This window comes from Cavia porcellus, unplaced genomic scaffold (assembly GCF_034190915.1).
Source record: "Cavia porcellus strain 051 isolate PalLab524CR breed Dunkin Hartley unplaced genomic scaffold, mCavPor4.1 scaffold_16, whole genome shotgun sequence".
Classification (NCBI taxonomy): domain Eukaryota; kingdom Metazoa; phylum Chordata; class Mammalia; order Rodentia; family Caviidae; genus Cavia; species Cavia porcellus.
Window position 1 is genome coordinate 25,251,455 of NW_026947499.1, and position 27,184 is coordinate 25,278,638.

The 27,184-nt window shown below is 37.5% G+C and overlaps 1 protein-coding gene across 3 annotated transcripts in view; it reads right to left on the reverse strand.

The window, feature by feature from the left end:
- The window catches only part of Kremen1 (kringle containing transmembrane protein 1), a 69,965-nt gene that overhangs the window by 23,003 nt on the left and 19,778 nt on the right, over positions 1-27,184 (reverse strand). For all 3 annotated transcript variants that reach the window (XM_063225992.1, XM_003478024.5, XM_063225993.1), the window contains exons 3-5: positions 23,368-23,459; positions 7,618-7,742; positions 1,235-1,388 (exon numbers count right to left, since the gene is read on the reverse strand). In XM_063225992.1, the coding sequence (XP_063082062.1) occupies positions 1,235-1,388; positions 7,618-7,742; positions 23,368-23,459 (371 nt within the window). The remainder of the gene's footprint in view (positions 1-1,234; positions 1,389-7,617; positions 7,743-23,367; positions 23,460-27,184) is intronic.

The window sequence follows — 27,184 nt, forward strand, 5'->3', positions numbered from 1 at the left end:
TAGGTTGAATTCAATAAGTTTCTTTCTTTTTTTTTTGGTGCCAGGAATCAAACTCATGACCTTGTGTTTGCCAGGCAGGTGCTGTACTGCTGTGTTCTCCACCCCATAATTGGTGTCTTTATAAGGAGATAGTGAAACATGGATGCACACCAAAGAATATGGCTGTGTGAAGAAAACAGACATGGGGTGATGCAGCTATATGCCAACAAACGCAAGGACTGCAGGCAAACACCCAAAGCTAGGAAAGCCTCCCTAAAGCCCCAAACAGAACACAGTCCTACCTTCATGTAGGGCCTCTGGCCTCCAGAACTGTGAAAGAATAAATTGCTGTTATTTTAAACCACTCAGTTTGTGATACCTTGTTATGTTGGCCCAAGAAACTAATATACAATGTGATACTTTCGCTCAAAACTGAGCCACTTTACCTGGTGGAGATGTCAGGAGTGGATCTTCTCCTAAGTTCCAAAACACACTATAGATATTTTCATAGTAATCTCATTGTTTTTCCTGCCTCATTTTATCTGCCTCATTTGTGATTTTCTTTTCTACCATCTTTAAAATAGGGTGCTATCCTGGTATTGTGACTCTCATGAAGTCTCACTACTACTGAATAGGTGTGAGTAGGTTACAATAAGGACTCAAGGAGCTAAGGGGTAAGAGCATGGTATTGGAGAGATTAATGCTGGAATCACAACCAATTAGGAAGACTCTGCCCTAGCTGGCCTGTCACAAAATTGGCAAATCAGAGAGGCAGTAGATCAAGCCAAACTCAACATCAGCCCTGGAAAAACAACTCACAGGATCACTGTATTCCCACATGCATTACAGTAAGACACAAATCCCCAATGCCCAAAAACACATTAATCAGGCTTGGAAATTGTATTAAAATAAGATGATAATAAAGCTGATATTGAACAGGCATATCCATGTAAAACTGGAAGAATTATCTTTTCTAGGTTGTCTAAGCAGCACCCCAAAGCACTCAGCACAACTGTAATCTAGCACTTGTTAAACATCCACTTTTCCTTTTAGAGGATAGGCTGAGCCTGCATGTTTGTGCTGTATCCCCAGGGTGTAGGCAGTTCCTGGGCTACCTTGTGCTCCATATATATTAAAAAAGTGAATGAATGAGTACATGGGAGGGAGGAAAGAAGGATAGAGGGAAGGGCGGAGGGAGGAAGGAAGGAAGGAAAGTTCTGGGTTTTAGGCAGTGACAAGCACAAGGCATACTCACTATCAAAGAGGATGATCCTGCCATCACCCCCACAGGGCTGGGTATGATCCCCGAAGCAGACGCTGTTGCACTCAGTGCTGGCTGCCTCCCCATACTTCCAGTAATCAGGGTTGTTCCCACAGAAGCACGCATAGCCTGACTCCATCCCAGCAAACTGCCACAACAGACAAGTAGCACATAGTGAGTGTGGTCAGCTGGCCTGAAGGAGCTTGGCAGGTTGGCCCCAACAGTCAGCTTCATCTTCCCAGGCCACCCTTCCCCTGGAACTTTTCCCTGGTCCCACTCTACCAACACTTGATTCCAAGCTGATGAACTGCACACCACCACACACCATGAATGTGTTTCCCTGTCAATGAGTATTCCTTTTTTAATGCTTGTATTTCTATAGTATTTAATTAAGTTTTAAGAACTTAATACTACTTTCTATTGTGTTTAAGTTTTACAGGCAGCACACACCTGTAATCCCAGCACTCAGGAAGGAGGCTGAGGCAGGAAAACTGATATAAGTTAGAGGCCAGCCAGGGCTCAAAAGTGAGTGCAAAGCCGGCCTAAACTGCATGGTGATGAGACCGTCTCAAAAAGACCAAAAAAAAAAAGTTTTAAGGGAGAGAAAAATCCTGTAAACTCAAAATATTAATAATAAGTTAAAAATTTTGTTGACTGTTTACTACATGCCTTGTAGCAAGTGTTTCACAGCAAATCCTCATAGAAAAATTAATACAGTCCCATTTAAAATTTGGATTTCATCTTTTGTATTAACATAAAATACATTTTAGTACAGGGTCCTTTTTTTTTTTTTTTTTTTTTTGTACTGGGAACTGAACTCACAATCTCACGTTTGTCAGGCAGGTTCTATGCTGCTGAGCCATGTCCCTGGCCCTCAGCATATAAATTATAACATATGTACAGATTTGTACAATCACAAGTATAATCAAGGTACAGAATAGCTGCATCATCCAATATTCTTCTTCATGCTATTGCTTTATAGGCCCCAGTCATAAATCCTCACAACCACTGACCAGTTTTCAACTACTACAGCTCTGTTTGTTTGTTTTTTTTAAATATACTGTAATATCATAGAATCATGAAGTATGGAAACTTTTGGGACTATTTTTTTTTTCTCTCAGCATAGTGTCTTTGAGGTTGATCTAAACTGATGCAGGTAATGATAGCTCATTCCTTTTTACTACCTAACAGAGTGTACTATGTGAATACACTACAATTTGTTCATTTATTAGACTGTTTCTGGTTCTAGTCTCTAATGCTGTAACTATTTGTATGTAAATTTTTGTGTAAACATAAATTTTCATTTTTCTAGGGTAAGAACTAAGAATGAGATTGTGGGGTCATATGTTAAGTATATGTTTCACTTTCTAAGGAACTGCCAAATTTTTCCAGGATGACTGTCCCATTTCACATTAGCAACAACAGCATATAAGAGCTTAGTTGGTCTGTTCTTGTCAGCACTCGCTATTACCAGTGCATTTTATTTTAGACATTCCAACTGGGGTGCAACTATATTTCACTATGGTTTTGATTCATATTTCTTTAATGGTTTAGGACGCTGAATATCATTTAATGTGCTCATTTACTATCAGTGTATCCTCTGTGACGTATCCAGGTCTTTTGCACATTTTAAAATTGTGTTATTTGCCATTTTACTATTTGAGTTTTCACAGTTCTTCAGCTATGCAAGTCTTTTAGTATTTTATTGGGATTGCATGAAATCTGTGTATCAGTTTTGGGAGTATGGCCGTTTTGACTACACTTGGTTCCGCTATCCAAGAACACTTATATTTTCTGCTATCCCCTTCAATTTCCTTTTTCAGAGTACCAGTTTTCTTTTCTTTTCTTTTCTTTTTTTTTTTTTTTTTTTGGTCTTATTCGTTTTTATCGGTACCAGGGATCGAACTCACGACTGCCTGCTTGTAAGGTAGGCGTTTATACCACTGAGCTAAATCCCCAGCCCCAGTTTTTGTTTTTGTTTTTGTTTTTGTCTTTTTTTTTTTCCTTTTTATCGGTACCAGGGATCGAACTCATGATCGCCTGCTTGCAAGGCAGGTGCGTGCCGCTGAGCTAAATCCCCAGCCCCAGTTTTCTTTATAGAGGTTTTTCACTTCCTTACTTAGGTTAATTGCTAAGTATTTAATTTTTATTGTTGCTATTATATAAATAGCACTTTTTCCTAACTCCTTAGTGGTTTCATTATCAATGTACAGAAACAATACTGATTTTGTGTTGATTCTGAGTCCTGCTATATTACTGAATTTGATTGTTAATTTTAAGAGTCTCTTGGTGGCTTTCTTGAGGTCTTCTATGTAGAAGATCAGGTTATCTGAAATAGTAATTTGACTTCTTTCTCTCCTATACATATTCCTATTATTTCTTTTTCTTGACTATTGCTCTTGCTAATGTTATTCCTAAAAATAGAAATAATGTTTTGAAAACTGTATTAAAACAGAGTAGAGATAATGACCATCTTTGTTTTATTCCTGATTTTCTATTTTTTTCCTTTGGTTATTTAGACTTTCAATATGATAACTAAGAAACCACTGCTTAGTTGAAGGTCAGGTATGTTTATACCTGTATTTCCCTAAAGGTTTTATAGTTTTAGTGCTTACATTTAGGTTTTGATTATTTTTAGTTAATTTTTACATATAATGTGCAACAGGGATCCAGATTCATTGTTGTTTATGTGGATATCCAATTTTTTTTTTTTACTTCTTTTCAGTACCGAGGATCGAACTCACGACCTTGCGCTTGCAAGGCATGTGCTTATGCCGTTGAGCTAAATCCCCAGTCCCAAATATCCAATTGTTTTGGTACCATTTGTTGAAAAGACTATCTTCTTAACATTAAATGATCTTGACATCTTTGTTGAAAAATTGATCATCCATGTATATTTTTATTTCTGCATTGTCAATTATATTTTATTTATTCATGTGGCATATTTTATTTCAACTATTAGTACTTTTTTTAGTATAACTTAATTTTTGCCTGAGATGAGACAAAGATAAAAGTTCATTTTTCTGCCTAAAGAGCTTCACTGTTTCTCCAGAAGCATTTATTGAAAATCCATTCTACCACTGAATTATTCAGCCACCTTTATCAAAAGTCAATTGCCCACGTAAGTATAGGAAGTATATATTTCACATTGTGAGCAATTTTCTCAACTAAACTTTGTTATTATAGCATGAAAATAGCCACAGATAATTTGTAAATGAATAGGCATGGCTATGTTTCAATAAAATTTTACTTATAAAAGAAAAAGAAAATGGGCTAAAGTTTGTTGACTCAAAATCCACATGACTGTTTTTATGCCAACACCACTTGCTTTATAGAACATCTTCAGATCAGAATGATTCCTTTTTCAACATTATTTTGGTTATTCTTTGTCTTCCCATATAAGAAATGATATAAGGATGGAGTTTCACTTTTCTTCATAAAGAATCCTACTGTTTCTCCAAGAATTTATTGAAAATCCTTTCAACAAATTTTAGGATCAGTTTGTCAGTTCCTTTCAAAAACTATATTATGATTTTGATCAGGATTGCACTGACTGTATAGATAAATTTGAGTTTTTCAATCTTTGACAAAGTTCTATATCTCCATTTATTAAGATTTTATTTTTCCCTTGTAATCTTATATAATTTTCAATATATAAGCTCCCAAAATTTTTGATAAATGTATTCCTTTTATAAAACAGTTACTCAGCTGGGCATGGTGGCACATGCCTGTAATCCCAGCACTCGGAGGCAAAAGTAGGAGGATTACTGCAAGTTCAAGACCAGCCTGCGCTATGAAGAGAGCTCAAAGTCAACCTGAAATACATCAGGAGACCCTGTCTCAAAAAGACAAAAAAAAATTTAAAAAATAAAATAAAATTAAAAAGTTACTCTTAATCAGGAAGAAATTCCCTTTTACTCTTAATTTGCTGATTTGTATTATTAGTGAATTCTATGTTTTTTCAAATGCTTTTGCTGTATTTTATTTTGAAATAATTTCAAACCTACAGAGAAAGTGCAAGAAGAGTAGGAATAATTACTCTATTCCCTTCATCTAGCAACTTCATTCAAGCTGGCAATTGCCTCAATCATTCCTTATAGAAAAAGGATCCAATCCAGCAGTAGAGGTATTTTTGTTGTCAATTCTCTGTCTTCTTCCTTCTGAAATAGTTATCAGTTCTTTTTGACCTCTGCGACATAAGTGTTTTTAACTTAATTTTTCTTTTGATACAGGGACTTACTATGCAGTTCAGGCTGACCCTGAACCCACTATTATAGCTGAGGCTAGCCTCTAACTCACAGCAATTATCCTGCCTCAGCCTCCCAAATGCTAGGATTCAGGCATGTGCCACCATGCCTGGTTACAATAAGGTTATTGAAGAATAAAGATTAGTCATTTTATAGAATGTCCTTTGTTATATATTTACTTGTTGTTTCTTCATAATTAGATACACACTATGCATTTTTGGTACACATAACACCAATGTGATCTCAGGTTCTTGTTCTAATGGGTTAGTACAATATCTACTTTTTATGATAGCACTGGTAATATTAAATTTGGTCACTTGAGTAAGGTAATTATGCCAGTTTTCTCTACTGTAGTACTTGTTTTCCCTTTGTAGTTAGTAGGTATTTCCTAGGGCAATTCTTGAGGGTATATAAAGTTTTACTCATTAGTAGATGAGGATTTAGAATATTTACATATCTTGACACTTGGTTTCTAAATCAATTACTACTATGATGGTGAACAAATGGTGAATTTCCAAATTTAATCATGTTAGGGTTTAGATCTAAAACGTTCCCTAATGTCTCATGTGTTTGGAAGGTGACTAGATCATGGAGGCACTATCCTCACTAGTGTATTCACTCATTGATGATGAGTTCAGTAGCTAAATGTGCTGTTAGTACAGAGGACCTGGTTTGTGGATGTGATTTGGAAGGGTGTGTTCTTGCCCCCTGGCTCCTCCTCTCTTTCTCTTTGCTTCCTGGCTGCCATGTGCTTTACTCTGCCATGCCTTCCATCATGCTGTTTCTGTCTTGGAGCCGGCTGACCACACAATGCACCCAAAGAAACTGTGAGTCAAATTAAACTTCTCTCCCTTTAAATTATGGATGTTGACTATTTTGTCTCAGCAATGGGAAAGTGACTAATATTCATTTTTTCTCTATTTCTTAGCTAGTATTCTCTGAGAAAGAATGTTTTTCTTCTTATTCACCAATATGGATTTACAGATTTTTATTTTATTCAATGGGGCATATTTACTATATTATCATCATTATTTAGGAGTTCAAATTATGTGAGATTTGGCTGGTCAGAACTCCTTCAAAGTGGTTTTCGTGTTCCTGTGGCAACTCTATATCATTGTATACTTTCCTCTAAAAGATATTTCAGGCTCATTTTGCATTTTCTCAGAACTAGCCCAATAATCAGTAATTTTCTCTAAGGAGCTTCTTTTTAGCGAAGAATACTATTTAGAAACCAGATCTGGGTGCTAAGGATACTACTCTCTGCTGTTAGTATGTCACCACTCTCAGGCCCTCTTAGTGGACAGAGCTTAGACATGTATATGTACACACACACACACACACACACATGCACACACATTTTTCTGTCTCCATTTATCCAGAACCATGCACCTATACTAATCCAATCCCTACCCAACACTATATACTTTATTGGAGTTTTCAATATATTCATTCATATGCCTAAGCACTCAATCATTTGATCATGTTGGGTCAACTGCCTTCCTTAACCATTTGTCTCAATAAGCCCTTAACTCTGAAAAATTATCTTCCTTGCTTGGCATTGGTTAAAAGCCTTTAGATAGGAAGGAAAAAAATGAAAGGCGAAAGGGAAAGTGGGTGAGAAAGATGGAAGGAAGAAGGAAAACAGGAATCTTTCCCTACTTTTCTGATATAACAAACAATAGCATTATTAAACCTTAAAGGTTAAGGGATGAATTTTTTTTTAAAAAAAAAAAAGAATGGATAGGAAGAAAAGAAAGCTTTTTAAATTGGTAAACTGGCTAGGGCCCAGTAATTTATTAAGAAAGTAAACCACTACTTAGGCTTATTGTCAGATTTTCTGTAAATACAGTGATATCCCTGCTCATAATACACAAGGGCATGAATACATAACTCAGGGGGTCAAACAAGGATGCTGCTATATATTAGAAATTTTCCTCCCAGTCCTTAAACAAAAACATTGCCTCACCCTCCTGAATCCCAAACTCACTCCTCTAATTCTTCCTTGGCAAAAGAAGTACAGTTGTCTGATTTGACAGATTTTTGAAAATTATATATATTTTTAAGTTACTTCAGCAAAACACACTTGGATCTTTAGCTTTTTCTACAATTATATATCCAAAGGGCCTTTACCTTGAACCTCTGACTCCGACAGAAACTGATGCAGGTCTGGATGGTGAGTTTGTTGGATGTTTTACTGGTGCCAGTTAGAGGAGGTGGGTTTCCATGATCTTTGTAGCAGCCAAGGTTTCCAGGCACTAGAGAGAAACAAAAAGAAAAAAGAAAATTTCATAACCTCTGGCTGTGAAACAAGAAGGAAAAGCAATCTGTGCCAGATACTTTCATCTCAGCCAATATTTCTACTCCTGAGGTACAAATAAATAACAAGCAACAAGCTTTAAAAGTAGAAGACTCAGTATTCTCTGCTACACACGTTTTTCTTTACTTTGAAGAGTACTGGAGACCCAGATCCCTCTTTAATGAACTCTAAGACATTTCATTTTACCATGTCAATATTGATAGGATTTAATACAGAAGAGAACAGGGAAACAGTTTTCTAAAAATAGAGAAGTTATAATATGTAAATCATTTCACAGGTACTAAGGGCAGGAAAAGTCCCCAGAAGCCCTTACTCTATAATTTGCACTCAGATCCCTTATTTCTTAAAAAATATCATAAGTGGGTTTCCCTAAGGTCTCTTGGGGGGATGAATTAGTTTCCTATTGTTTCTGGAAAAAATTACCACAAACCTACTGATTTGTAATAACATACACTTACCATATTCTAGTTCCGAAGGCCAGAAGTATTACATGGATATTACAGGGCTAAAATCAAAGTGTCAGCAGAACTGAGTCCTCCTGGAAGCTCAAAGGAAGAGTTTGCTCCTTGCCTTTTCCATCTCCTAGAAGCTGTTCATGTTCCTTGGCTTGTAGCAACACACCCCCTTCTTCTGCTCTCGGCTCTTTCCCTCCCTCTGCTTTCACTGTCACAACGCTTTCTCTGACTCAGATCTTTCTGCATCTCACTGTTACAAGGATATGTGATCACACCATATATATGGATAATGCAGGAAGATCTCTCCATCTCAAAATGCTTAAACATATCTGAAAAGTCCCTTATATTATTGAGGATCATACATGCATAGACTCTAGGATGTATGAAATAGATATCTTTGGGGGGCTGTTATTCAATCTACCAGTAAGCATATTAGTGTAATATAGCCACACACCAATGTTTTGGTTTAGTCCAGTCAGAAAAAGAAAAAAACATTCTGAGAATAGAGGGGCCCAAAACTAGGTACCAACTGTGATAGACAAAGATAGATGTCAATTATCCTATTAACTAAATGCTTGATTAATTCTATAACAAAAGATTATGCCAGGCATGATAGTGTACACCTGCAATAGCAGCACTTGGGAGGCTAAAGTAGGACTGCCACAAGCTTGAGGCCAGCCTGGACAACCCAGTAAATTCAAGATCAGCCTGAAACTACAAAGCAACACCCTGTCTCAAAAAACAAAACAGAACACCACCAACACATACACACTTGGTCTCTGCTTAATTCCTGCCCCCAATCCTTTAAGTTTCCTGGGTGATTGGGACATCTTCTGTTCTAATGAGGCAACTTTTAATGGCTTCCTGGCTAGCTTCAGGGTGGGGACCAATCACCAGAAAGACCATACCATGAAGCACTTTTAGGTCAATTCAGAATATTATCCAATTCCAAAGTGATAGCCATGCAATCTTGAATAGATAAATAGCACAGTCCAATTTAATAAATTCTACCTCAACATTAGTGTAAGCATACAAATATATAAGCATATAAAGGGTTTGGGGATTTAGCTCAGCAGTGTAAATGCTGCCTGGGAAGCACAAGCCAATGAGTTTGATCCCTGGTAGTACAGGGGGGGGGGGGGAGAATTTATAAGCGTGTATGTGTGTCACACATATACATTTAAAAGTTTTCTTTGGCCATCTAACCAGTTCATTTTAAATTGGCAGAAAGTACCACTACTAACCCAAATATTCACCCTCCCCCCCTTCGCTCAGTGGTTACCCAAATTCCTTACGTCACACATGGTTCAAATATAACAAATGTGGCTCACCACTCAAATGTTAAAATGCGTCTTTCGGAAACAAACCAAATCTCTGTAGTAGCAAATGTAAACACAATAGCTCTAAGCAGTGGCACTTCTTTGTTCAGTGGGGGCCTGGCTTGGGTATGTCTGGGTTTCAAAGTTTTAAACAACTGCAGAAAAAAACATTTCTAGACAGGAGCAGCTGATTTAAGCTGAGTTTGTTAAAGGGATCTTACATATGGAAACCTGAGCCATGCATTTAATGGTTGATCCCTGGTAGTACGGGGGGGGGGGGATTTATAAGCGTGTATGTGTGTCACACATATACATTTAAAAGCATTTAATGGTTCTTAATAAGAACTACTTGATTGTGACTATCTTGGTCATTTACTCTAATTTTTTTGTCTCAGTTATTCCATTGTGCTCACAAGTAAGCATATTATTAGTCCATAGAAAGCCCAGGCATATACTCATGAACATTAAAATTGGACATAAGCAAGACCATGGGTTGTATTAATGCAGCCGGAACCTATAAGCTTTATTCACAACAATTCAGTGAACAAAGCCATGCAGCATGCTTCGCAATACAACAGGGCAATGACATCCCAAAACACACCACAAAGTAGATCACTGAGATCTGACTGTACTTCTCTGCTATTGTAATGTCTTTGAGCATCAGTGGCCTGAGGCGTTATCCTTGCTCTGCAGGTATAACATTGACCAAATACTCTTCCTAAAATGTCATGTGCATCTGTCTGTGTCTCTCTACCTGTGTGCTGCCACTTTCCCAGATGAGGCCTCCATGTTCTCCCCCTTAGACCATTATAGCTAGCTCTCCTATTCCATCTCCTTTTCTGGCTTACCTACTCTACTCTAAGTAGCACAATGCAATCAAAGTAATTCTTTTAGTACAAGCTAGGCAGGAGGAATGACAAGTGTAGAGGACTTGGGAAAGAATGACATTGTCTTTGCTGGAACAGTAAAGATTGAGCATGACCAGTGATGGGAGAAGGAAAGGGAACAGCAGCTGGAGCAGTGTGTGAGCCATGCCTCAGACCCATAAAATCCCCTGGATGCCACACAGAATCAAGTCCAGATCTTCTCACATGGTATACAAAACCCTACTCCATTTTTGCTGTTTCTCTTTCTTTTTCCCACCCACATAACCTCTCCCTCTTCCCTTGGCTAACTTCTATGAGAAGGCCAAATTGCGGTACATTTGCAAGTTTGTAAGGGTACCTTGCTCTCTGGCCTCTAAATTTTTATACCAGCTGTTGCCCCTGCTTAAGATACTCTCCTTAAGCCTAAGATTTAGCTTGAGCACCACTTTCCCTAGAAAGCCCATCACCCTCTCATGCTCTTCCCCCTCCCCACAACAAAAAAAAAAAGAGAGGTACAGTCCCTGGTTGTGTGGTCCTCTAAGGGTCTATGCTGAGGGTTTTTTTTGTTTGTTTGTTTGGTTGTTTTTTTTTTTGTTGTTTTTGTTTTGCTTTTCTCCTCAAATAAACCAAAAACAACTTAAAGGCAGGACTATGTCTTCTACCAGTCACTGTCTTAACAGGGATTAAAGTGGTGCTAGTCACATAGCAGGTTCTCTGTGACTCTGCTGAATAAACGAGTTGAAATCATGGAGTGGGTAAAGGTCCTCCTCAAGCAGTAGCAAATGAACAGGCAGGCAGAAGTGAAAGGCAGAGATCATCTGCCTAACAGTATCCACTCAAGGCTAGTAACTGAGATATTCACTCCTTCCTGCTCACTGTCTTCTTTGGCTACTTAAAAATATTCTGAATAACTGAGTTTCTCCAAGGTTAATCTTAAAATAAAATTTTTCTTATTTCCTTTGCAGGAAACCTTTCTAAAATGCATTAGATGTTTCTTAAACAAATTTAAAATAGCTCATCTTATAAATTTTTCTTTGTGACCTGAAATCATCAAATATACTTCACCAAAAAGGCCCAGACTGGTGTGCTTTTTTGTTATTGTTTCTGTCGTTAGTTAATTTGTCTCCTTGTTTGCTGTCTTAGCTTGAGTTGCTGTCTTCATATGATGGACTCTGAACAATCTCTGGTTTCTTTTCAGTAAAGCCACTAATGCCAAAGGAGGTCTCACTCTCATGAACTCATCTAAATTTAGTTATTTCCTAAGGGTCCTGTCTCCAAACACCACAGCAGAGGTTAAGGTCAAGATACATATTTTGGGGGCACACAAATATATGCAGTCCACAACAGTTGCTGTTAAGGCTGCTGACACCATAGAACATTGTAACTGAAAGGAACCTTAGAAGCATCCATTTCATCCTACTGTCAGTGCCCAGAGTCTTTGTTTATTCTTTTCTTAATCTGCTACTTTGCAGGCTTAGGACAAACCTACGTAGCCTATCAGAAAGAAAAAATTATAATACACACACACACACACACACACACACACAGATGCCAGATGTGGTAACATATGCCCATACACCTAGCTACTTGGAAAACTGAAACAGGAGGATCATTTGATCTCATGAGCTCAATACCAGTCTAGGCAAAATAGCCAGACCCCGGGTTTTAAAAAAGAAAAGAACAGGGCTGGACATTTAGCTCAGTGGCACAAGCGCATGCCTGGCAAGCACAAGGTCATGAGTTTGATCCCCGGCACCAAAAAAAAAAAAAAAAAAAAAGTTTCTAAAAGATGGAACGTATTCACGCTTCCCATTTTCTGCCATCCCTATTGTAGTCCATTGTTTTTCCTTGCTTACTTCCAAGTACTGGGCAATATTCTGAAGCACATATGTGTGACCATCATGAATCCAGGAGCAGGCAGAATTCTGCAGTGAGACAAACCCCACAGGATATTCTGGTCCCTCCAACATGGCCCTTCTAAACTCAATTTCATCAATATTAGAAAAAGAACAATATGAGCCCTCAAAGGGCTCTTGTGAAAAATGAGATGATGTGAATAAAATATCACAAGCCTTGGCAGGGATGATATGTGCTGAATAAAGAAAGTTTTTTATCACTATATATAATGAAGCTTTCATCATTTACCACATAAACAAAGATAATTTGCTGAGTGATAAAAAAAAGTAAAGCAGCATTGATTTAAAAGGCAAAATCAAATGCAGTCACCTCAGGAAAGGTTTTTTTCTGGATATTAAAGTATTAAACTCTTAACCTCTTTATCACATACAGTGCATTTCATATAAGTTATCTAACACAAAGCACTAGCCCATTCGGCAAGGCAGGACAGATGATACTACTACTACTGGACAAAGAGGAAACCAGCTTACCAAGGTAAGAGCCTTGTACAGGGTTATACAAGCTATATCTATGAAACAGAGTCCTAATTCATGGGTTTTTCCTTGATCGTTCCTCTTTTTATTAGGCCAGGTGAGCTACATGAAAATGATTCCCTGAGACTCAAGAATAAATATTTGTTTTTCTTTTTTCTTTTTCACAGTGCTGGGGATCAAACCAGAGCTTCCTGTGGGCTAGCCAAGTGCTCTACTGGTGAGTTACATCCCTGGCCCAAATCTGACCTCCTAAACTCGTTGGTCTCTTGATGTTCTGTGCAGGAGGGCAGCCACTGAAACAGACTCAGCCTCAGAGGAGTGCCACTACTCTCTGACTCCTACTGGAAAGTGCAGTTCCAAGGCTCGCCAGAGAAGACTCGTCATTTGTGTTCAAAAGCATTACTGGTCAAATGAGTGGATTTCCAGATCATGTCCCACCCTCAGCTCTTCCCAGAAGCAGGGAAGAAAAGTCCATTTGAAAAGGGATATTTGTTCTCTGTCTGTCTCTCTCATTTTTTTTTTCAAGTTTCAAGGCCACTTTAAAGTCCTTGTGGCTTGGTCATGCATTTTTCTTCTTACCAGAGTCACCACTTTCAATTTTTTAAGGAGAATCATTCCAATGTATAAATGAATGCCTTGTTTATCATAGTTGAATCTTCAAAACTCATCACAATTAATTATAGAAGCTTCCCTTTGTCTTCAAGGAATATGTTGAGCTCCCCCAAAGTTAGCTGAAGTCATAGACAATACCAGGTTGTATACATACTGATTTTTCCCCTACACAAATGTATACAAATTTAATGCCTTTCCCATCTTGACTAAGCACTTATCACACACTGTAATCTATTTTTGCAGTTTGAAGTGTGACAGCACAACTAATACAATCTCTTTTTCCTTCCTTGTGATCTCACATATTGAAGATTTATTTTACCATAGATTTTAGCAACCTCAATATGAGATTTTTTTTTCTCTTTAAGTCAGGAACATTTACCTTTTCACTTAAAGAGAGAATTTTACAAATCTGAAGAGATTTATATATCTCTTTTATATATCTGAATTGCCAGCCTCACTATTCTTGAGCTTTTAAGCAAAATTGGGGATACCTGAACATAAGCATTGGCATTCTGTGACAGTTAACCTGACAACTGAAGTGACCATTATGAGATGAATAAGAGTGTAATGTAAACAGTGTGGTTACTTTGGACAAAGAGGAGAGACATATGCCAGGCAGGAAAGAGTAGAGCAGTAAAAGATTTTACTATGCTATTTAAAATGGTACACACTTTAAAATTTATGAATTGTGTCAGCTGTGGTAGTACATGCCTGTAATCCCAGCATCCAGGAGGGTGAGACAGGAGGACTGCCATGAGTTCAAGGCCAGTCTGGGCTACATAGTGAGTTCAAGGCAGCCTGAACTACATAGCAAGACCCTGTCTCACAAAAACAAACAAAACACTCCAAATTTTATGAATTTTTTACTTCTGGGATCTTTCTTTTTTCCTTTATATCTTCCTTCCTATCTTCCTTCCTATCTTTCTTCCTTCCTTCCTTTCTTCCTTCCTTCCTCCCTCCCTCCCTCCCTCCTTCCCTCCCTTCCTTCTTTCCTTCCTTCCTTCCTTCCTTCCTGGAGTTTTACTTTCTTTTTTTCCTTAGGAGACAGGGCTCCACTATGTTGCCAAGAGTGGCATTATACCCACAGGCTCCTATCTCAGCCTCCTGAGACTATAGCTGTATGTTAGAGGCTGTAGATCTGCAGTCTTTAATATTTCCAGATCATGGTTGGCCACAGGTAACTAAAACTGCACAAAGTGAAGTTGTAGATGATGGTGGAGTACTGTATCAGCATTCTCTACCAATGTTCAGAATTCTTCACTAAGAAAATATTTTCAAGGCAGCTGAGGAGAGAGTGTCTTCCATTCAAATTAATCAAATAACTATTATTCTTTTATTGTCACAAAGAACTGTCGGGAAGCAAATAGGCAGGTTTATTAAACACTGTGCTTACAGGGGCTGGGGATTTAGCTCAGCAGCGTAAGTGCCTGCCTTGCAAACAGGCAGTTGTGGGTTTGATCCCCAGTACCGATAAAAAAAACACTGTGCTTACAACTGTAGCCTCATTGTTAAAGTGCCACACATACCTCTATGGTGCCACACATACATTCTCTAAGAACCACTTTCTAAGAAAATCTGTTCCCAAAACTGCTGCTAGCTGGAGACAGTCCTAAAGACCTCATTCTCAGGCCACTGGAACCACCAGATTCTCTCTCCCTGAAAGCTGAAATTGGGATCCACTTAGTGAAAGACAGGCATTATATTTGTAGAGATCTGTCAAGAATAAATCTTCAAAATAATCCTGGGAGGCACAGACGAGGACAGCAAGACTCAGAGAAGAATCCTTTTGCCTAAAACTATTAAGTGAATAGTGATGAAACCTAAGCTAAGGCACTGCGAAGCTCATATTCTATTTACTATCTTGTGTTATGTCTCATGGAAAGAGATATGACTTCATAGGATCAAGAAAGAATATTAGTGAGCACCTGTTCCGGCCTCTGCTGTGGTAGGTGGGGGAAAAATGTGGAAATACGTATCTCTTTTTAGTGCCTACCAAGGAGAGTCTTACAAGAACAATCATAAACCCCAACATACTTCTACAAATAAACCTACAATCAAGTAAAATAAAGGCACCAGCTATGCAAATGCAGATTTGCTACGCAAATGCAGATTCCAGAGAAATCTTTCAATCCTCTTCTCTAAATTAATCTCTCCTTCACTGAAATTCCAGAGTACCAGTTTCTATCTTTAAACAGCTTAATTGGGAAAATAAAACTACTTACAGAATTCAAGAATAAACAATATTAAAACAGAATACTGACAAGGCCAATTTAAGCAGTCTAAAGGGGTTCGACTGAATAGAAACATTAAGTAACTATAGATGAAAGACAGTATCAACAAATTGCTTGATATAATTTATATGATTCATGTTCCTTTCAATTTTGCTTTGACTGGAGGAATGTGGGAAGATTCATTTTAGCTATAAAACATAAATAATGCACAGAGCTCTGTCTTTTGAGAGAAGATGAACTCCAACCTACAGTAGTAAAGCACACTTTTGGGGGAAGATGCAGAGGCCTGGGCAAAATTGCTGGTGGAGTGTTCTGTGCAGAAGCTCCACCCCCAGAGTGTCTTTGCCAGCTGAGAACAGCTGGGCAGGGAACACCATAAAGCAGCTCAGCACTCTACAGAGCAGCTCTGCTGTGCAGCAAATGCTCCCTGGATACCATTGCAGTCTCCTTTGCTCCTGGGGCTTGGGATTTTCCAAATCCAAAGAATAAAAGAAAACGATTTAGAGCTAACAGCATGAGCTGCAGACTTACTGTCGCCATCGAGTTAATCCTTTGGTTTCCACGATGTCAAAAAGGCAATCTCAATAATTCGGCATACTATCTGAATTTCAAACTTTAATTCCCAAACAATCCACAAAGAAAATTCTGAAGAATGACCTCAACAGTAGCCTGGATCCATCCCTCTCTCCCTGTTTTCAAGGAAATAAAGGAAATGGCGATGTACTGAAGTACTAGAAGGAAAAGACAGTGGTCTGGTTATCAGGAGTCCTAGATTCAGGGTATAATCCTCATCAAATTACTTAATCATGTAGCTTCATTTATCTCATCTGAAGAGTAGGGGAGGAATGTGGACATACCCCCTTATGATTGCTAAAAAGGTTAAGTACAGAAAGGTTAAATATAAATAAATGTAGATATAAATGCTTATAATTGATAGGTATTCCACAATAGCTGAAACACACTAAAAACCAATGCAAACATCAAAGTGCAAATGGGGTTGAAAGAAACAAGACACTTTCTACAATAGACAGATTGGCTTCACCACTACTGCCTAAGTGCTCTTGACTTTCTACTCAATCTTATAATGCACCTTTCAGAAACTCTTTATTACGGATCAAAATCAGAAGCTTTCAAACCCTATTTTTGGGGGCTGCATTTTTTAAAGGCAAATACTAAACTCTGAGGAATGACAAATCATTTTTTAAAAGGGCAGCATGTTATTAAGTTAAAAGAACTTGAGCCAGTGAAGTCATGAGCTGAGATCGACTTGGGGTTCCATATGGCAGAAATGCCACTGCTGGCACACTCTCAGAGCTAGTCCATGTGAATAATACAATCACTAAGGAATGTCTCGTGGGTTAGAAAGGAAAAATTTCCCCCAACCCCTTAAAGAGGCTTAAGAAGCTATGGAGAAATGTCCTCTTCAAACCCTTATCCCCATTACCTCCGCCTCATCACCATCTTCCTGATCCTACTTGACCATAAAACCCTCCATTGTCTGAATGTATCTTTTCTATCTGTCTTTGTCTCTTATTCCTTGCTTCCTAAATAAAGGCAATAATTCTTGCTTGGATTTCATCAGGGAGCATGTGTAAACCAGGGTGTGTGAACATGTTAAGAACAGTTTTGCTCCCTTTGCCTCCATGCCTCTCTACCCCATTAAACCCTAACAGCTACAAACTCAAGATCTACTTAGAGTGTGGTTCTGCAATCTTATCATCTCAGAAATTTGTCAGCAAGGTAGAATCTCAGGTGCATTCTAGACCTGTCGCATTTAGAATAAGATCACAGATGAATGCATATACCTTAAAATTGAGATGCCATGTGCTAACATCCCACTTCTTTCAGAAGTCCTCATTGATAACCAGTGGCCCTGGTCTCTTATCCTGACTAGGCAAATATCCTCTTCAATGCTCCCAGCCTTTTGGTCACTTTACTATAGTTTTTTGTTTTTGTTTTGGGGAGGTGGAACCAGGGATTGAATATGTGCTAAGCAAATATGCTACCGCCGAGCTAATGTACCTCCCAAGCCTTTTAAAATTTTTGAGCCAGGTGTGCAGCACATGCCTGTAACTAGCACTTGGGAGGATCACTGTGAGTTCAAGGCTGGCCTACACTACATGGTGAGTTCAAGGCCAGCCTAAGAGGCCTAGGTTAACTAAGTGGCCTAGGCTAGCCTCAAACTTGCCATCCTCCTTCCTCAGCCTCCAGAATAGCCAGAGTACAGGTGTGTGCTGCCATGCCCAGGTACTACAGAGTTTTATATGTTTTCATCTGTGCATGTATCTGTCTTCTGTCCTAGACTGTCCTAGACTGAGGGCTTGCCACAGACTGCAGGTCCCACCATTCCTGTATCTCCTATTTTGTAAAAGGTCTTATGTATGGTCAAACTGAAGAAATACAAATTGTCACACTTAAAACTTCTAAATTCATTAAAAGTTCTTGCGATTTAAAACTAACAAGTAATTGTAAACTACTTCAATAGTAGTTTTAATAACTTTAGATAATAGCTTTATTAAATTTAATAATAAAACATTAGTGAACTTTAAGAATGAATTCAGATACATATGAGCTATATATAAAACTAGTAAAGGGCTGGGGATGCAGCTTAGTGATACAGTGCTTGCCTAGCATGCACGAAATTCTGGGTTAGATCCCTAGCACTGCAAAACAAATACAATGTAACAGTTTTTATTACGGGTGTATTACACGTTTCAACCCAGATACTCTGAATATGACTTTTATGTATTTTTAAAATACTATGTATTTTATGTATTTTTAAAATACTTTTATGTATTTAAAATACTATAAAATTATTTTTAAAAGTATTTTTGAAAAAAATAAATATGTTTGAGACAAGTCTAGCCTGTAGTCCAGGCTAGACTTGAACTCACAACGTAGCCTAGGCCGGTCTCAAACTCTTATCAATCCTCCTGTCTCAGCTTCCCAAGTGCTAGAATTACAGGCCTCGTAAAATTTTCTCTTTTAACAAAACTTTTGAACATACACAAAAGTAGATAAGAATTGTAACTATAACATTGTCTTTCTAGTGTAAAAAATATTAATAAAAAACTGAAAGAGTAATAGGATCCAAAATGTACAACAGATACTGTAATAATGAAAGGGAAAGAAAGCGCTCAAAAGAAAAGAACTGCTTGTAGGTATACACATATAATTGCATGTATGTTTAAGTGAACAAGATAGATAACCATACTCCTAATTCTCTGTTAGGTCATCAAAAAGAATAGTTTTGCCGTCATTCTATGATTGCCTGTTCATTTTTTGTGCTTAGATTTTGTAACTTGAACAACTACTTCTAAGATAACAATATATATTAACTAGTGTTGATTTCTTACTGTGAATTTTTTGAAATTCTTTATTATTTCTACCCTTTTTTGTTTTGTTTTTTAAAAATTGAAAAAAAAGTAGATAAGAATAATGAACGTATTATCTAGCATCAACAAAGTTCCACTTTTTTTCTTTGGTACCAGGATCAAACTCATGACCTCACACTTGCCAAGCAGGTACTTGTGCTACTGAGCTAAATCCCCAGCCCAAAAGCAAGGGTTTTTTGTTTTGTTTTGGTATTGGAGATTGAACTCATGACCTCATGCTTGCCAGGCAGGTGCTTAAGCTGCTGAGCTAAATCCCCAGCCCAGCAAATTTCTACTTTAAAAAAAATTCTTGCGTCATCTATTTCTCTTAGCCCCGCCTACTCAGCAACTCTTTGAAGAACTGGTTTGTTTTAAAATGAATCCCAGATATAATGGCATTTCAAACAAATATTTCATTTTGTATCTACAAATTTAAACATCCCTTTATTGCTTTTGTTTTTCAGACAAGGTCTCACTATGCAGTTCAGGCTGGCCTTGAACTCACTATGTAGCCTAGGCTGGCTTCAAAACTGGAGTGATCCTCCTGCCTCAGCCTTTCAAATACTGAGATTATAGGCATGTGACACCATGCCCAGTTCATGTCTTTACTATAGCTAATAAAATTAACAGTAATTTTGTAATATAATAATCTATATCCAAATTTTCCTGTTTGAAAACTGAATGTATATAGCTAGATTTTTAGGTGAATGTTTTTTAGCAAACAAAAAATAGCTTTTAGAGATGAGAAGGTGGCTTTCACCCTAAGCAGCTACATTAAAAAAAAAAAAATTAGCCCTAAATGTCATTTGTAATTATTCTCCCACTTGCAATTACATTATTTACTTTTCAAAACCCCCATAAATCTTATAAAGAAGCTACAGGTAAAATAAACTAAAAGCCATGCAAAGGTCCACCTAAGCATGTCCCTCAAAAACAACAGAATAAAAGGAATTACATTGGCAAAGATAATAATTTAACAAAAGAGAAATATGCAAAGGATGTGAGGCCAAAGGATTTTCCCCCTAAAAAGCCAAACCAACAGGACTTAGCCTGAGAGTGGGATCTATAAAGATGTTATATTGATGATGCTGGAGTTTACTTTTAAAATCAGTACTTCTCTTGAGTTCAGTTAAGAACTTGCAGTTTCTGAGGAACATAATGGCAGAAGCACATGAGAGACAAGTCCAGTTACTTCAGAATTATTCTCTTTTTAATAGTAAGTTCTGAGCCATGCTCTGTAGGTCAACAGTACTGTTCAAATTTCTCTCTGCCCATTTTTGAATCTTACTTCATCTCTGCCTTCTGCTTGTTGCAGCCCTTTTTGGGAACAGAGATTCCAGTCTCCACCATTGAATGGTCCACCATTCAATCCAATTCTGCTTTGTCCGTCAACATCATTTCCTTAGCTCCTGCTGGGTCTGTTATATTCAGATATGAATTTTCCAGGAACCTGATCATGTCACAGGCCTTTTCCTTTATGACAAGTTGAGGGCTAATCATGAATAGCAGGCTTTACACAGATGGTATTAGTCATGAAATCTATGACTCCGCATCCAAAAAGAAAGCAAAATTTGCCTAAGACAGGCAAGCTGTATCTCTGTTAAATCCACCAAGCAATTACCAACGCCTCTTATTGCAAAAAGCACAACAATTTTTCCTCAACTATATTAATCAGACATACCAGAAGCATCTGCCAGATGCAAGGTCTAAAGTTTGGCTTGATGGGGAGCCCAGTACCGACAGGGTGAATTAAAGGATTTTCTAAAGGACCAGAGCTAGACACAGTTTGTTCTCCATCCCACAGACTGAGTACTTCTGAGTTTGCATTCCCATCTTCTGCAAGTCTCCCTGCTCACACCAGCTGAGCAAGTATCAAAGGGCCACAAGAAATAAAAACAATACTTAATTTTCTGTTTCTGAGATAGTGAGGGATACTCAGCAAATATTACAAATTAGATATACTTGGTATTATTTTGCTATAATTCTCTCTTTTGGAATAGTTCAAATAACCATATGAATCAGCTATTATTGGTCCAAATTACATTTTAGAAATACAAGTTGAAGATTATCTTTCTGGATAAAAATGCTCAGACTGAAATCCCTCTTCACCATCCCCAGAAGAATGACACAGACTGGTAGTAAAAGACCATCTTTGTGTAGAACAAATGGACCGAGGAAAATCTGCTTTCCTCTCCCTTGCCTCTTTCTTCTTTATACAAGTAGAGCCAAATGAGATGTTTTTTCATTTTAAAAATTTGATTAAGCAGATTGAGCAAAAGCCCATTATTCTGGTCTTTGTAGTTTTCTCAATTTGGGGACTGAATTAAGGCACACTTGGGTTGGAAGGATGGTGAAGCTGGGCCTAGCTGCCAGGCGGTGGAGATGTTTGGAAGTTTGAGTTTACAGAAGCAAATACAGGACCTGCAGCACTGGTCCAGATGCCCACTCCCTCTTCCTCTCCCCCTCCCTCAGCCCTACCCACACCCTTTTTTTGTAAGTACTGGAAATCAAATCCAGGGCCCCTGTTGAGCTACATCCTCAGCTATTTTTAGGTTTTATTTTGCAAGAGGGTATTGCTAAGTCACTAAACCGTCCAGGCTGGACTCAAACTTATAAACTTCCTGCCTCAACTGACCTTTCTTTTTTTTTTTTTTTTTCCTTGAGGCATCAGATTTCAGAGGGTTGCTCTAGGCCAAAGCAAAAAGTCCTAGGTCCCACATAAACCTCTAAGTCACTCTGAACACACAAGCCCCATGAATCTGAGGGATACAAGTTAGCACAGCAAAAAGCAGGCTTAAGTAATAAAGAAAAAAAATAAGCTAAAAGTCTGGTTATAAATGAGCTGTCCTTTTCTTCAGCGTTACAAAGGGGGCCACTCTATTCCTTTGGCACATTTTAAAATATATTCTAGGGCTGGGTATGTAGTACAGACTGGCCTTGAACTCACTACGTAGCCCAGGCTGGTCTTGAACTCATGGCAATCCCCTCTTGACTCAGCCTCCCAAGTGCTGGTATTACTGGTCATGGGCCAACATGCCAGCCACATGTTTTATCTCTCTCTCTCTCTCTCTCTCTCTATATATATATATATATATATATATATATATATATATATATGAAATCTACATTAGTAACTTTGGGGATTGAACTCATGACTTCATACTTGCCAAGCAAGCATTTATGCACTGAGCTAAATCCCCAGCTACATTAGTAACTTTTTAATGCAGTCAACCTATTCAGGGCTTTGTATCTGTAAGTTCCATATCCACAGATTCAAGCAACCAAACTTAAAAATATTTGGGAAAAAAATAAAAAAGTCCTGCATGTACAGTAAACCTGTATAACTATTTTTCTTGTTTATTCCCTAAACAATACTTTATGACAACTATTTATACAGCATGTATACTCTATTAGATTTTATAACTAATCAAGAAACCATTTAAAACATACAGGAAAATGTGCCAAGGTTCAGTGCAAACACTATTCCATTTACACAAAGGACTTGAGCATCCTCAAATTTTGGTGCCAATGGGGATCCTTAAAGAGATCCCTCTTGGATACCAATAGATAACTGTAGTATCAGACTTGGTTTTAGTTTCTATTCTTAAAGGTTTCCTAAAACCTCTCCAAAATATTTTCTACCTTGTTTTAAAGTATTTTTTTAAAGAGTTCCTCTACCTCATATACTCTCTGAGGACCAGGTATCCTTTTGCCTTTTTACTTTCCACATATTGAATACAGGAGTGAATGAAACTGAAATCAGATCTCCTGGTAAAAGACTAAAGAAACTGGATTGCTTATTACCATTTAAAATACTATCCTTTACGCTAATGTGGATAAAAGAACTACCATATGGGCTATATGATATTTAACAAGGTTTTTTTTTTTAACCAAGTATCATTTTTCATGGGAGCTGTTCAAAGCTAAGACTAAATAGCATTAATTTCACTGTGCTGAAACAGGTTCATTCCAAATATCCATCCCCCTCCCAAAAAAAGTAAAGAACACCTTTTCTCCCCCAATAGCTTGCTACTGAGCTGTTACCCTCTCTAGCTATAAAGCATCAGCATGAGAAAATTTAACAAAAAGTAGAAATTTCAGTTGCCTTATCCATCTGAAAAACACTCACTGAATGGGGTACGGAAGAAATGAGTACTGGTATTCTTGAAAAGTCTCAAGAAATGAACTGAAAATCCTTAGACCAATGGCTTCTCCTTGCACCTACTCATGAAATCCTTGGGCCTGAACTACCTGGCCTCTGGTGGAGGACCCTAGTGCTCGGGTCCTGTAAACCATCAGATAAGCAGAAGTCTTACTCTGACAGGCAGGAATCTCGCAGTACTTCCAGTACACCCCGTCCTCATGCTCTGCCACGTAACACCAGGGGCTCACATCTCCATCTGGGTTTCTGTTGGGGACAAAAACACAATCAATGACACTGCTAATGTTCAAGTAAGCGCAGAGCTTTTCAGTTTTACATTAAAGGAATCAGGTTCAGTGTTATTTCTAATGATAGGTATATGTCTGAATGGCATCTCTTATCAAGAAAGAAAACACGGTAATGCTATGAGAACAAATCTTTCCACTCTGACATGTCCTTCAGTGGTTGGGGAGAAGTGAGCAAAGGTAGAAACAAATTCACTATGCTATGATGAGGATCACTAAAACAATCATGCCAGACGTTTGCCCACTACATTTGAACATGGAAATTCTGATAGCTGAATAAACAACAGATGTTTTCAACACTGCTGATGAGAATGTAAACCAGTACAAACATCCATGATGGCAGTGAATAATAAAAGCCAAAAACCCCCAAAAGATACAAATTCTCTGCTCAGTAATTTCCTCTTTTTTAAAAAAATTTTTTTATTTTAAAGAGATTAAGACAAAAGAGGACATAACAAGTAATTTCCTCTTTAGAAATTTACTCTAAGGAAATCTTTACTTATAAAGATCTTCAACAAGTATTTTTACGATATAAACATGTTGGCAATAGCAAATACCTAATAAAAGTATTGATTAAACAAATATGGAACATCCACACAAGGCAACACTAGATAGCTAATGAAAATGTGTTGTGGAGGCCCTCTTTTATTAATATGGAAATATTCACAATGTTTTATGTTTTACTTTGTTTCTAGTTTATTTTTAAATTTATTTTTATTAGTTACAGGTTTGCAGTACATAATGTTTACATTCACTGTGGGGAGTTGGTACATGATATGGCACAAAAAGTATTGTTTTGCTTTTTAAAGGCATTTATAAAACCATAGATGACATAATCTTGTGTTTTGAAAAAACATATTTAGGGAAAGACATACAATAAACTTTTCAAGTTATTTATTTCTAGCTGATGAGTTTATTGGTGACTTTAATTTTTTTCTTTTCTGGTATTACTTCCTCAAGTGAATATTCCAGTTATGTGATTTTAAAACAGTAAAGTAGAAAGGCCATACTTCCCAAACTGTAATACAGATCTAATGCAATTCTGATCAGAATTCCAATAGCATATCTCATAGAATTAGAGAAAACAATCCTAAAATTCATTTGGAACCAGAAGAGACCTAGAAAAGTAAAGGCAATTCTGGGCAACAAAGGCAAGACAGGAAACATCACGATCCCTAACTTGAAATTTTGAAATTATATCAGAAAGCTACTGTGATAAAAAAGCATGGTACTGGCAAAACAAACAAATAGACTCAAAGATCAGTGGGACAAATTAGAAGATACAGAAATAACTCTGGACATACTCAGCCAGTTTATCTTTGACAAAGTTGTCAAACATATTCATTGGAAGAAAGATAGCCTCTTCAATAAATGGTGCTAGAGGGGCTGGGGGTTTAGCTCAGCGGCATAAACACCTGCCTTGCAAGTGCACAGTTGTGAGTTCGATCCCTGGTACAAAAAAAAAGTGCTAGAAAAGTGCTCATGTTGAAAATTTAAAGTTGGACTCATCTTTCACCATGTACTAAACTATATCTGAAATGAATCAAAGATCTAAATATTAAAACAAAAACATTAAATCTGCTGGGAGATAGAATAGGTAAAACTCTCAAAAACACTAGTGTAGGCAAAGACTTTATGAATAAACCTCGATTGCACAAGAGCTATCACAAAGAATCTATAACTGAGATCTCATTAAAAAGTTTTTGCACAGCAAAAGAAACCACCAACAGACTGAAGATACAACCCAAAATGTGGGAAAAAATGTTTGCCAGTTGTTCCTCAAACAAAAGATTACTATCAAGAATACATAAAGAACTCAAAATAATCAGACCTCCCAAATTTAAAGACCCAATCCAAAAATGGGCATCTGAGATGAATACATACTTTTCAGATAAAAAAATACAACTGCAAGTAAATATATGAAAAAATGTCAACATCACTAGTCATTTGATAGGTACAAATTAAAATGACACTCAGATTCCATCTCACTCTGGCAAGAATGGCTATTATTAAGAAATCATTCAGCAACAATTGCAGGAGAGGCTGTGGGGAAAAAGGAATGCTCCTCCACTGTTAGTGGAAGTGTAGAGTGGTACAAACACTGTGGAAATCAGTATAGAGATTTTCAAAAAATTAGGATTGGAGGTCCCATTTGACCCAGATATTCCCTGCTGGGTATCTTCCCAGAACTAAAAACCTCAGTGATATATATGTGCACCATGTTTATAGCAGCACAATTTGGAATAGTTAGATCTTAGAAACAACCCAAATGCCCATCAATGGAGGAATGGATAAAAAAAAATACGGTCTTTTAATATAATGGAGTACTACTCAGCCAAAAAGAAGGATAAACTGGAGTCTTTTTTTAGGTAAATGGATGCAACCCAAGACCATATCATAAGTGAAATAAACCAGACATACATGTGTAAACATCATATTATCTCCCTAGTATGAGAAGCTGAAAGAATAAATAAGATCCAAAATGTACACTAGATATTGTAAAATGGGAAGAAACTGTTCAAAAGGAAAGAGAAATTGGGATGGGGAAGAGAAAAAAAAAAGAAGAAAAACAGGAAAAAATACACACACAGGATTGTTAAGATAGTTACACTACTAATTTCTCTTAGTTCATTGGAAAGAAAGGTTTGTGATAATATTGTTTAGGCAATTAGATGCTTATTTTGTACTCTAAAGACAACAATATGCAATATATAACAATTGTTACTCTCCTATAATCTTTTTTTGAAAATTTGGTGGTTTTTCCTCTTTAAAATAAAATTTAGGAAAAATAAGAAAATAAAGTAAAATTCATATAATATATGCCACTGGCAAGTTTTCACCAGAAGACTAGTCTATTCATGTTTGATAGAAATGGGTCTTACTCCTTCCCCAAAACACTAACCCTCAGACAATTCTGAAGGAACCACATGCCAGAGTCTGAGTTAGAACTCAAGATCTTGTCATCCTGGTACTAACTTCAGACATGACAATAATATTTTTTAAAATATTTGCTTATACATTTGTAAGTGAGAAGAGCTTGGAATAAACACCTTTTAAGATTTTCTCAGCCCAGTGATGTCATGAATCTAACAGACAACACTGATAAAGCTGATCAACAAATGGCAGGAGCTACTGGACACACAGAAAAGCTTTGCCTCTCTTCACCACTTTCCAAGCCACTTTTATTCAGACTCAGAATACTGGAAACCTGATGCTTTGGGTAGGCCGGAAATGGGCATAAAGACCCAGCAGTGAAGAGTTTTGGAGCAAACCCTTTCAGGCATGTGAAGGATAAACTTATTGTGTAGCCTAAAAGATAAACCTTCCCCTGGTACAAAGGGTTCTTTTATTTCTTGTGCCCAAAGCCAGGTGGCAGCGCCCCTCTGCTCTTCCCCAGCCTTTGCCTTCTTCTCTAATCCAGATACCTAGAGTACAGCCCAGGGAAGGGCGTTTCCGTCACTCACCGACTCAGTGAATGATGGGTTTGAAAAGCTGCACAAAATAAACATGGTGTTGGGTGTCAGCTGAGAAATCAAAGTAAGAGAACTTGTACAAAGCTCCTCTTTAAACAGTTTTCATTGTCATTTTCCTCCTCTGTTCAGTGTTCAGCTTTGATGTAGAATTGGGTAAAGCCCTTAGAAAAGAACTGTTTATTACCAGTGTCAAAGCCATTTTGAAAAGCATCAG